General features: G+C 40.7%; 1 protein-coding gene across 7 annotated transcripts in view; it reads left to right on the forward strand.

The window, feature by feature from the left end:
• Window positions 1–1,631: 1,631 nt before the first annotated feature.
• Window positions 1,632–12,741, forward strand: part of odad2 (outer dynein arm docking complex subunit 2) — a 204,490-nt gene continuing 193,380 nt past the window's right edge. For 5 of the 7 annotated variants that reach the window (XM_059972023.1, XM_059972020.1, XM_059972025.1 and 2 more), the window contains exons 1-3: window positions 1,632–1,706; window positions 2,038–2,275; window positions 8,846–9,006. In XM_059972023.1, coding sequence (XP_059828006.1) covers window positions 2,052–2,275; window positions 8,846–9,006 — 385 coding nt within the window. In that variant the 5' untranslated portion in view covers window positions 1,632–1,706; window positions 2,038–2,051. Of the gene's footprint in view, window positions 1,707–2,037; window positions 2,276–8,845; window positions 9,007–12,741 lie in introns of those variants that run through there. The other 2 variants (XM_059972021.1, XM_059972026.1) reach the window with 2 other exon arrangements.

The following is a 12,741-nucleotide window of genomic DNA, read 5'->3' on the forward strand; positions in this document are numbered from 1 at the left end:
CAACACTAAGACGGCCACATTAATCCTTAAGGGATCATCATAGAATACTTAATTCGGTGTTTATAAGAGGGAACAAATAAAATATGACAAGTATTTCACAAGTAATTGAAAAGTTTCCAATTGCATAGCTCAACTCTCCAGTTACTCTGACATTAGTTCTGAGAAACAGGGAAGTGTTCGCTCAGAGAATGTCTGAGGTGTTAAAAAATTCCTGTGCACAGTGGGTAACTCTACTTCTTGAAAGTGCACATTGAAATGGATTATGTGACATAACTGAAAAGAATGTGGAAACATAATGTTGGAGCCAATGTGAAAGTTATGCCTTTCTAAATATACTTCCAACATCATTGACAACTCAAGAGTTTTATTGTTTAAGTAAGTCTGTAAAATTAATTTGGTGAAAGATTGCTCAATCTATTTGACTGTGTATGTTTTTCTGCTGCTTAAATATGTAACTATATTCTTGAACTGAAAAGCCAGGCGTTTAGCAACACTGATAATCCTCCTTTGAGCCAAATGTCATTCTGGTCATTTGAGAATTTTCTCTCTGATCACCATTCATTAGTTTTATTTGTAAAACTCTGGTTTTATCAGGGCTCCATGGATCACTAGAGTTTTGCTCTAATGAGAGTTGCCAAGTGGTCCTGGTGGATTCCATAATGTGCATCCAAAAAAACCTGTTTCACCATGAGTATATGTTACTTACTATCACTGTCAATTACTCTTTTGGGCAATTGCTGAGGGTTGAAAATAAAGTGTCATAGGTCTAGTATTTGGCCAGTTCAATTGGATAAGACATAACTGGCCATGTTTTCCACTGATTACTGTAAAAAGATCCTTAAAAAAATCAAAGATGCTTAATATCTGAACTAAAAACAGAAATTGCTAACACAGCAGGTCAGGCAACATCTATGAAAAACGGAAACATTAGCTGAGGTTTAGTTAATTCTGGAGCTCATTTACAAGAAAAAAGGTCAAATAACCATTTACTTTACTTTTTAACCATATACAAGAACAGCGACACGAACCCGTGCTCCTCAAACAGTTTCAAAGTTGAGTAACTCAGATTGACTGAAAATTATTTATACTTTTTAAAGTCCTAAGAAAAGCTTAAAGAGGTTCAACCATTTGGGAATTATGGACATCGTCATTGAGAATGGGATTGTTCACAGAGCTTCTTCCTGTAGACTTTTGTTTGAATGCATGTATTGTGGAGAAGTTTGTCCCGATATTTAACGCTGATGTTTGATGTTTATTGAGGCATAATGAACAGGATACCAGAGAAAATTTCTATTTGCTCGTTCGATATGAAATATTTCACTTTACGTGAGGGAACAGATGTATCTTTGGTTTAACGGTTTATCTTAAAGATGCCACATTCAACAGCACGCCAACACTGCATCAGCCATGATCAGACCCAACGGCACTTTCTGTGGACCTTTATTGTCGAAGGCTAGGTCGTTTTATTCTGTGAATTCAAGTTACTTCCACCGCCTCTTGCAACCAGAGCGCGCAGGTCAGGTGCTCCGGGACCCGCCTCTTCCCCATTTTGCACCAGCGCCCGGTCAGTGTTTGGAACCGTAGCCTAGCAACGGCGGCGTAAACTTGTCTCCAGGGCAACGATCCACAACGCAGACGCCGGACACTTGTGTCTCTCCCTGAAGTCAAGTGGGACTGCTGCTCGGTGCTGCGTGGCTTCCCTTTGGGTGAGCTCTGGGCGATAACCCGGGGATGCAGGGAGGCATTCGGGGCGGGGGTTACACTGCAAGGCCATTCCGCCCGCACAGCGCCTGGCCTGGACTATCTTACAAAAGATCGACGCTCTGCTGGGGCCGCTGCGGGTGGGGAAATTCACCTCGACCTCGAGGCCTGTCGCTTGGCACCACTCAACAAATGTCGCTGGTATTGTAAAAGTAATTGTGTAGCTTAGTGCGGGTGATAGAAGGGAACACGTCGTTCATTTTCCCATGGAACATCTGACATCGCATCGAATGGGATCTTGCGTACTAACAATGCCCATGTCTTTCCTTGTCGCAGCAGTCACTATCGCCATGGGGGCTGCGTTGACTCGAGCTGCGCAGTGGACAGCGGCTGGCATCGGCGCCGGAAAGTTGGAATTTACACCCTTGAACGTGACCCTGCTGAATGACATAATTAAATTTGTTGAAAATATGAGCTCCAAGTATCCCCAAGAAGCAGCCTTAATGTTTCGAGAACCACTGGAATGGTCGACAGGAGTGGAGGTGATCGCATTTGGTTCAGATTATGAACTTAGGTGCGTTTCAGAAGTGCACGCGGTTAATATTGCACGGTATCGTGATCATTTACGGTAGACTATTAAGCTGAAAACAGTGTTTAGAGTGGATATGCACAGTGTGTATTAATTTAGGTAACTCGTTCACAGACATCACACCCTGCAAAAACTCATTTAAGGGAGGTTGCACCCCCGTCGACCTCCAAGGGTGTATGTAATACTTTGTTTAGTGACTTTGTCTAATCTGTAAGCCAAGTTGGATATATGCAGAAAATATGACATTGAAGTCTGTACAGTATGTACTTGTATTATCATGGAGTCTCTTTTTTTATTCTATTACAACTTTAAGCAAGTCTACAGGGCGTTTGGCCTCATCACCTAGGACAGCAATAGAGTAGCTCCTTAGCAGCTGGCCAGCTAGTTTAAATACCTTTAGCTATGTTAATGAACGAATGACTCCTGTTAAACTCACCTCAACATGTCTTTTAGTCACTGAACCCACCATGGGCATTAGAAAAGTCACTGTTGCAAACAGTGTAGCCAGCAACTCTGTCATTATTTTTGACGTCTATTAGGCAGGGGTACACTTTAGTGTAGTCTGAGGTGAAGTACATTTATATTTTCTTTTTTTGGAACACTCTGCCACCGTGCAGCAGGACACTAAACTGAATTGATGGACAATGAAAGAGAGAGAAGTTGACTAAAGCCCGCCCACAGAGAAAACCGATAGGTTTACTTAGCACAAAGAGAGACCAATCAGGATGCTCGCTCTCGCTCTCACTCTTCCTCTCAAAAAAATCGATTTCTGGGATATTGTATATAATTTGCGGGTGTCAGGGAGCCACTATCAATATGCGGTAGACTCCTGGAACTTCCGGGAGAGGTGGGATGTCTGAGTTCATGCTATGCCCGGGTTGGGGCAGCCGTCTGTATGTCATGGGGAGGAGCAGAGTTAAGGTTCCTGTACAGCATGGTGTAAGGATTAATATTCCTAACCCAGTTACAACTGTATGCATTGCTACTTCTAAAGTCAGTGTCAGCACTTAAGAATTAAAAGTAATTCGGTTTCATGTTTTCACGAGGAAATCTGCAGATGCTGGAAATTCAAACAACACACACAAAATGCTGGTGGAACGCAGCAGGCCGGGCAGCATCTATAGGAAGAAGTACAGTCGACGTTTCGAGCCGAGACCCTTCGTCAGGACTAACTGAAAGGAAAGATAGTAAGAGATTTGAAAGTGGTAGGGGAAGGGAGAAATGCAAAATGATAGGAGAAGACAGGAGGGGGAGGGATGAAGCTAAGAGCTGGGAAGGTGATTGGCAAAAGGGATACAGAGCCAGAGAAGGGAAAGGATCATGGGACAGGAGGCCTCGGGAGTTTTGTTATCTTTTTGCCGTTCTATGAAATTCTTCTTCAGTATTAGAGAAAATTCTGGAATCTATAATGAAGGATGCAACAGGAACATCTTGAAACGAATATTAAGATTGAACAGTTAGCATGGAATAACAAAGGAAGATTGTATTGGACTATCTAATTGTCAAAATACATGTAACTGGTAGAATAGTTAAGGAGGATTATGTGGATAGTCAGAGGCTTTTTCCCAGGGCTGAAATTGTTGCCACAAGAGGACACAGGTTTAAGGTGCTGGGGAGTAGGTACAGAGGAAATGTTGGGTAAGCTTTTTACTCAGAGTGGTGAGTGCGTGGAATGGGCTGCTGGCAAAGACAGATACGATAGGGTCTTTTAAGAGACTTTTGGAAAGGTACATGGAGCTTAGAAAGATAGAGGGCTATAGGTAAGCCTAGTAATTTCTAGGGTAGGGACATGTTCGGCACAACCTTGTGGGCTGAAGGGCCTGTATTGTGCTGTAGGTTTTCTATGTTTCTATGATTAGTGGGTGTGGTGCATTGAATTTTCAGCAAGGTCCCACTCTGCCGTGTGAGAATAAGTTGAGTAAACTTGGCCTGAGGGGGTATAGTTTTAAGGTGCTTGGAAGTAGGTACAGAAGGGGATGTCAGGGGTAAGTTTTTCACAGAGAGGGTGGTGAGTGCATGGAATGCAACTGCCGGTGATGGTGGTGGAGGTGGATACAATAGGGTCTTTTAAGAGACTCTTAAGTAGGTACATGGAGCTTAGAAAAATAGAGGTCTCTGTGGTAGGGTAATTCCAGGCAGTTTCTGAAGTAGGTTACATGGTTGGTACAACATTGTGAGCTGAAGGGTTGTAATGTGCTATAGTTTTCTATGTTCTATGTTATCTAAAATGATATCTGATATTTTCTTTTGAAATCAGGTTATCCAAATATCTTCCTTAAACTTTCTATCTTATTTATTTCATGCTCATAATTTTTCTTATTTGGTTGGGAGAAGGGTAGCAGTGTTTATTCACACTGTAAGCTAGTCCCTTGAGTCCTGGCAACATCTGTGTAAATCTTTTCTGCACTCAGATCTGTTTAATAACATCTTTACCAAAACAGTATGTCCACACCTAAGCATAATATTCAAAATGTGGCCTCACCAGCATCTTGTATAACTACAACATAAAGTCCTAACTTATGTAATTGGTACCCTGACTGATGGAAGTCAACATGCTAAAAGTGTCCTTCACTGCCCTATTTATCTGACCACTTTCAGAGAAGAATGTATTGAATGCAGTCAAGAATAAAAAGGAAAAGTATGTCAAGCTTAGGAAGCTAGAATCGATCAGGGTCCTAAAGGATTACAAAGAAGTTAGAAAAGAACTCAAGAAGGGAATTAAGAAAGCCAGGTGGGGCAATGAAAAGTCCTTGGAATTGGAATTAAAGAGAATGCCAAGGCATTCTATACACACATCAAGAGCAGGAGGATAATTAGGGCGAGGGTAAGACCACTCAAGAATAAATGGGGGAATATTTATTTGGATGCGGAGGATGATGGTGAAGCCCTTAATGAATACTTAACATCAGAATTTACCAAGGAGAAGGGTGTGGAGTATATTGATATGCTTGAACATTTCAAGGTAAAGAGGGAGGCAGTGTTGGGTCTCTTAAGGAGCATAAGGTAGGTAGACCCCCAAGGCTTGATGGGATATACTCCAGCTTATTGAGAGATGCGAGAGATGCAAGAGAAGCCTCAACCAATCTGTTCATATCCTCTCTAATCACAAGTGAGGACCCTGACTTGTCCCAGTATTTAAGAAGGGAACCTGGGATAATCGGAAACAATAGATTTATGTATCTTACATCAGTGGTAGGGAGGTTACTGGAGAAAATTCTTAGGGTTAGGATTTATGAGTTTTTGGAAAATTAAGGAGAGCAATCCTGGGTTTGTGCGGTGCAACTCACATCTTGCTCTCTTTTGATGAGCTGATAAGGGTGATCGATGAAGGTAGAACTGTGAATGTTGTCTCGTCATTAGGTTGCATCTGGAATTTCCAGTTGGCGGATGGTTTCCCTCCACGCCGCTCTGACATATTGAGAAATCATATACTCGGCAAGTTACAGCAGTGGTTTGCCTTTGCCTACTGCTGGGTGAGTTTAAAGAGATTACCACCTCTTGCAGTGGAGGACCAGGACATCTAAGTGCCTTGTTATGCTCTTAGCACTCCACAAACGCCTGCCTACTTTCTTGACCGTTGAACCATTAATGGGTCTCCTCCACTCAATCTGCCAGGGCCAGACTTCACATGCTGGGATAGGCAGAGCCCCTACCTCACCGAGGGTTGAAGACCAGTCGGCTACCCTCACCTGGCTTGGCCCGTCTGCCGAGACGGTTTACCGGGGTGTGGCCGCTGTGCGTGTTACAGCTACTTGGAGCCACAGGTGAGAGCTGAGTGCCAGGTGGGGACCAAAGGTGGATGAGCTGCCCTGAAAAAGGGCATGGCAGGCCCCCCACCAGAGGTGCTACCCTTCCCTAGACACCCCATACACCCCAGAATGGGGTGAATGTTGACTATCTGGGTTTTTTGACAAGGTCCCTTATAGAAGGCTCATCCAGAAGATTAAGATGCATGGGATCATTTGGATTCAGAACTGGCTTGTCTATAGAAGACAGAAGTAGTGGTTAAAGGGTCTTATTCCAGCTGGAGGTCTTTGATTAGTAGTGTTTTGCAGGGATCTGTACTGGGACCTATGCTGTTTATGATGTACATAAATGACCTAAATGTAAATGTAGATGGGTGGGTTGGTAAGTTTACAGATGATACGAAGGTTGGTGGTACTGTGGATAGTATAGAAGGCTGGTAAAGAATACAATGGGATATAGATCAGTTACAGATACGGCAGAGAAATGGCAGATGGGATATAATGTAGTTAAATGTGAGGTGTTACACCCTGGTAGGTCAAATGCAAAGCGACAGTACACTGTTAAAGGCAAGATCCTTAACAGTGTTGATGAGTGGAGGGAGCTTGGTGTCCGAGTTCATTGCTCCCTGAAAGTGGCAAGAAGATTTGATAGGGTGGTTAAGGAGGCATATACCATGCTTCTGTTTATTATTCAAGGCACTGATTTCCAAATTCAGGAAGTTATGCTGCAGCTTTATAAAACTGTAGTTAGGCCGCATCTGGAGTATTGCATACAGTTCTGGTCACCCCATTATAGGAAGAATATCGAGGCTTTGGAGATGCTGCATAAGAGGTTTACCAGGACGTTGCCTGGATTAGAGGGCATGTGCTATAATGAGAGGTTGGGCAAACTTGTTTGTTTTCTCTGGAGTGGCAAAGGCTGAGGGGAGATCTAATGGAGGTTTATAAGATAATGAGATGCATAGATAGAATAGATAGACAATATACTTTTCCCAGGGTTGAAATGTCTAATACCAGAGGGCATGCATTTAAGGAGAAAAGGGGGTAACTTCAAAGGAGATGGAAGGAGCAAATTTTTTACCCAGATAGTGGTGACTGCCTGGAATATGCTTTCTGGGATGTTGGTAAAGGCAGAAACATTAAGGACTTGTAAGAGATGTTTAGATGGGCATATTAACAAGAGGAAAATGGAAGGATATGGCCATTGTGTAGATAGAAGAGATTTGTTAGCTATTTGATTAATAATTTAAATGGTTCAGCACACCGTTGTGGGCCAAAGGGCCTGCTTCTATGCTGTACTGCTATATTTTCTATATTCTATGTACCTGAACTCCAAGGCACCCCCCCAGGGTTCTAACATTCACGGTGTAAGTCCTATCTTGATATGACTCTTCAAAATGCAACACTCCACACTTACCTGAATTAAACTTTACTCATCATTCCCTGACTCACATATCCAGCTGACTGGGATTCCACTGTAACTCTAGAGGAACTCACTTCACTGTCTACAATACCACTTACTTTAGAGTCACCTGTAAACTTAGTAAAGTCTTACTGAACTCTCTATCAACTCATTGATTTTCTTGTCCCTTCAATCCTAGAGCAATCCCTTTAATGCCTTGCAACTCCCCCCACTTATTTTCCTGTCACCTACTCGCTCTCTCCCTCTCATACTCTCCCTCACCTTCTTATGCACAAATAGCAGGGACGATTTACAGCTATCATTAGGATTTGAGGAATCAGAGCACCCGTGTAGTCACAGGTAGAGCATAAAAGGAGAAACTCTATGCAGGTAGCATCAGAGGTCAGGCTTGAACTTGGTTCTTGCAATGGCAAGGTAGCACTCCTGCTGCACCACTGTGCCACTTTTAATCAATATTCCCTTTATTAATAACTATCGAGTAAGATATGCAGGTTATTGGATATAGGAATTATCAGTTGTCTACATACAGTAGCATGTATTACCATCTAAAAGTCAATTGACCATGTATGGAAAACAGTGCAGAAGATAAATTTTAAATGGTGAAGGGTTTGATACTTTTAACATGCTAAGGGACTTGAAACCAAGATGCAAAAGCAACAAAATAAAGTAGGAGGACAAATGGTATGGTGGTTTTTATTATAAAAGGATTTGAGTAGAGGAGTAAAGATGTTTTGTTATCTGGGTGCTATTCCTTCTGCTTGTATGCCTATGTTGAAATGTCATTCTTGTCTGTGTTATTGTAGCTAATTGCAGCTAGTATTGTTATTTAGAGATAACCCTTAATCCGCCCTGATGAAGGGTCTTGGCCTGAAATGTTAACTTTTTGTTCTCTTCCATGATGCTGCCTAACCTCCAGCATTTTGTGTTTGTTGCACTGGTTCCGAGCATCTGCAGAATCTTTTGTGTTTTGTTGGTTGGAAATTTCAAACAAACAATGAAGTTCACTCATTTAACTAGAATACTATTTTTTGAGTGCATATGGACAAAATAGCTTTTCTATACCCATTTTATTCTGCCACTTGTTTGTTTTTCCAGCAGGTGATCTGTTCTCATATCATTATCAGCATTGAGCAGCTGCCAAAAGGCAAAGGAAACACTTATCAAAAGCATGATGGGTTTTAATATAGGAAAACTATGTCTTTATTGTTTGTAACTCACAGCCCACCATTTTAACAATCTAATTACACCAGTTATCTAACAAGTATTTGATTTGTTGCAAAATGTTAATAACTGATTATTCACTTTCTCTAATATCAACATAACTTTATTATAGTTTTGCCTGATGACCTAAGTTTCAGGATAAACAATATTTTTTTCTCTTTTTAGTAATGAGACTTTAGTATCAAAAGAAAAGATAGATGGGATCCCTTTGCTGAATTTTCAGTCTTCTACTGGCATCATTAAAGTATATGCCTTTAACCAGCTGGCTAAGTTTCTGGAAATAGCTCAGAAGGAGAAACTGAAAGAAACACAAGCTTGTTTGGAAGGTCAGTTTTAATGATGTTTTTCTCATACAAGTGATTTTAATTGGTACAACTTATTTATTTATGTCTACACATATTTTAGAATTTATTTTTAAAACTATAATCTCTCATTATTATTTTAGAACTATTAATTAAAATCATACATTAGCACAGCACAGATGGGGACAACTGAATTCATTCAAAAAACAATTAAATTTGTCCCACACCCCTATACTTTGCATTTGGAATGTCAGTGTTAAACCAGTGTCCACCACCCAATTAGGTAATGAATTTTGAAATCCAGACCACTCGTTGCATTGAAGTTTTTCCTCTTGTCACTTCTGTTCTTTATTCTATTCTTTCATACTGATGACTGTCTCATCAAACTTGTTTTTGTTCTTACACCACTTAAGTTTTTGCATCTATAGTCCTCCTATCAGACTGTATTACATCTGACACATCTGCAATGAAACTTGTCATTTATGTTTCTACGTTTCCCTCTAGTTATCTAAAACCTCACTGTCTTTACTGTTTACTACAAAGTTTCATGTCATCATCAAATTTGAAATTGTAGATGCCTTCAGTGTTCAAAAATAGCAGTAACTTGCCCTTCACTTTGAAAAACAGCTATTAATCATATCTGCTTTCTATCTTTAGATTTTTTTTTATCTTTGCTGCTGTGGCCCTTTTAACTCACTGTTTCAGTCTTGCTAACTACTCTGATAAGTGGCTCATTGTAAACAGAATGTTAATAATATTATACACCAAATTTATATCCAGCAACAAATTAAGGTAAAATAAAACAATAGCTGTCATAATTTTGTAGGACTTTCTGTACAAAATAAGAATGACTAAATAAATAAATAAGAAGATACCTCTTACAATGTCATAAGGACAGTCACATACAGAGTGCACAGCAGAAACATTAAAATTTTAGGTTGGGATTTTATTGATTTGTAGCAGTTAATGTTAAGATAATATTTTTCTCTTTACTAACTTTTTTTTACCCTTTTGTGTAAGGCAAAACAATCAAAGTGGAATTGATTTGAGCAATACAAGAGAATAAGATGCAGGGTTACAGGGAAATAAGGAGAGAGAATGGGGTGATTGGAATTACTGCTGGTATAAGATGAGTAAGATCAACATTCACTAGGATCAGTTTTGTTCTGTAGTATAACTTTATAGGTCCTTCTTGAAACATTTCCTTTCAGAAATTTTGCTAAAAAACTTTTTACTCATTCTTTGGGATGTGGGTATCACTGGTCAGAAATTATTTCACATCCCTAATTACCTTGAGAACTTGGTATTGAGCCATTTCCTTGAACCATTTCAAACCTAGTAGTAAAGGTACTTGCACAGTGCTATAAAAACAGAGCATGCTGAAAGATCAATCTGCATCCCTGGAAGCAGAAACAGAAGCATGGGTGTTTGTTTGGTTGGCAATCAGTGCCACAGGAGTTGGTGCTGGGCCTGCAACTGTTCACGATAAACATTAATGATGTGGAAGAGGGGACCGAATGTAGTATATCTAAGTTTGCTGATGACACTAAATTAAATGGAAAAGCAAATTGTGCAGAGGATATGTACAGTCTGCAGAGAGATATAGATAGGTTAAGTGAGTGGGCAAGGGTCTAGCAGATGGAGTACAATGTTGGTAAATACGAGGTCATTTCGGAAAGAAAAATGAAAGATCAGATTACTATATAAATGCTAAAAGATTGCAGCATGCTGTTGTGCAGGAGGGCTTGGAAATATTTGTGCATGAATCACAAAAGATTAGTTTGCAGGTGCAGTAGGCTATCAAGAAGTCAAATGGAATGTTGGCCTTCATTGCTAGAGGGATTGAATTTGAGAGCAGGGAGGTTATGCTGCAATCTTATAGGGCACTGATGAGGCCGCATCTGGAGCACCGCGTGCAGTTCTGTTCTCCTTACTTAAGGATATACTGGCTTTGGAGGCGGTGCAGAGAAGGTTCACCAAGTTGATTCCAGAGATGAGGAGGTTAGAATATGAGGGGAGATTGAGTCACCTGGGACTGTACTTGCCGGAATTCAGAAGGATGAGAGGAGATCTTATTAAAACATATAAAATTATGAAAGGGATAGATAAGATAGAGGCAGGAAAATTGTTTCCACTGGTAGGGGACATAGCCTCAAGATTTGGGGGAGTAAATTTAGGATGGGGATTAGGAGGAACTGCTTTTCCCAAAGGGTAGTGAATCTGTGGAACTCTCTGCTCAATGAAGCAGTGGAGGCTACCTTGGTAAGTATATTTATGACAAGGTTGGGTAGATTTTTGCATAGTTGGGGAAGTTAGGGTTATGGGGAAAAGGCAGGTAGATGGAGATGAGTCCATTGTCAGATCAGCCATGATCTTATTGAACAGTGGAGCAGTTTCGATGGACTGGATGGCCTACTCCTGCTCTTATTTCTTATGTTCTTAATGTTTTAGGTCAAAGACCCTACCTCTGAACTGAGAGAGAGAGAAAACAAATTTAAGGTCTAGGCAGTAGAGAAAAACAATGGGTGCAATAAAAGAAACAATGGGTGAAATAATAACCATACAACAATTAAACCACGGAAACAGGCCATCTTGGCCCTTCTAGTGCATGTCAAACGCTTACCCTCACCTAGTCCCACCGACCTGCACTCAACCCATAACCCTCCATTCCATTCCTGTCCATATACCTATCCAATTTTTTTTAATTACAATATCGAACCTGCCTCTACCACTTCTACTGGAAGCTTGTTCCACACAGCTACCACTCTCTGAGTAAAGAAGTTCCCCCTCGTGTTACCCCTAAACTTTTGCTCTCTAACTCATGTCTTCTTGTTTGAATCTCCCCTACTCTCAATGGAAAAAGCCTATCCACATCAACTCTATCTATCCCCCTCATAATCTTACATTCCTCTATCAAGTCCCCTCTCAACCTTCTTTGCTCCAAAGAATAAATACCTAACTTGTTCAACCTTTCTCTGTAACTTAGGTGCTGAAACCCAGGTAACATTCTAGTAAATCTTCCCTGTACTTTCTCTACTTTGTCGACATTTTTCCTATAATTCGGTGAGCAGAACTGTACACAATACTCCAAATTTGGCCTTACCAATGCCTTGTACAATTTTAACATTACATCTGAACTCCTATACTCAATGCTCTGATTTATAAAGGCCAGCATACCAAAAGCTTTCTTCACCACCCTATCCACATGAGATTCCACCTTCAGGGAACTATGCACCATTATTCCTAGATCACTCTGCTCTACTGCACTCCTCAATGCACTACCATTTACCATGTATGTCCTATTTTGATTAGTTCTACCAAAATGGAGCACCTCACACTTATCAACAATAAACTCCATCTGCCATCTTTCAGCCCACTCTTCTAACTGGCCTAAATCTCTCTGCAAGCTTTGAAAACCTACTTCATTATCCACAATGCCACCATTCTTAGTATCATCTGCATACTTTCTAATCCAATTTACCACCCCATCATCCAGATCATTAATGTATATGACAAACAACATTGGACCCAGTACAGATCCCTGAGGCATACCACTAATCACCGGCCTCCAACCTGACAAACAGTTATCCACCACTACTCTCTGCCATCTCCCATCCAGCCACTGTTGAATCCATTTTACTACTTCAATATTAATACCTAATGATTGAACTTTCCTAATTAACCTTCCATGTGGAACCTTGTCAAAGGCCTTACTGAAGTCCATATAAACAACATCCACTGCTTTACCCTTGTCAACTT

The sequence above is a fragment of the Hypanus sabinus genome, chromosome 6 (assembly GCF_030144855.1).
Source record: "Hypanus sabinus isolate sHypSab1 chromosome 6, sHypSab1.hap1, whole genome shotgun sequence".
Classification (NCBI taxonomy): Eukaryota; Metazoa; Chordata; class Chondrichthyes; order Myliobatiformes; family Dasyatidae; genus Hypanus; species Hypanus sabinus.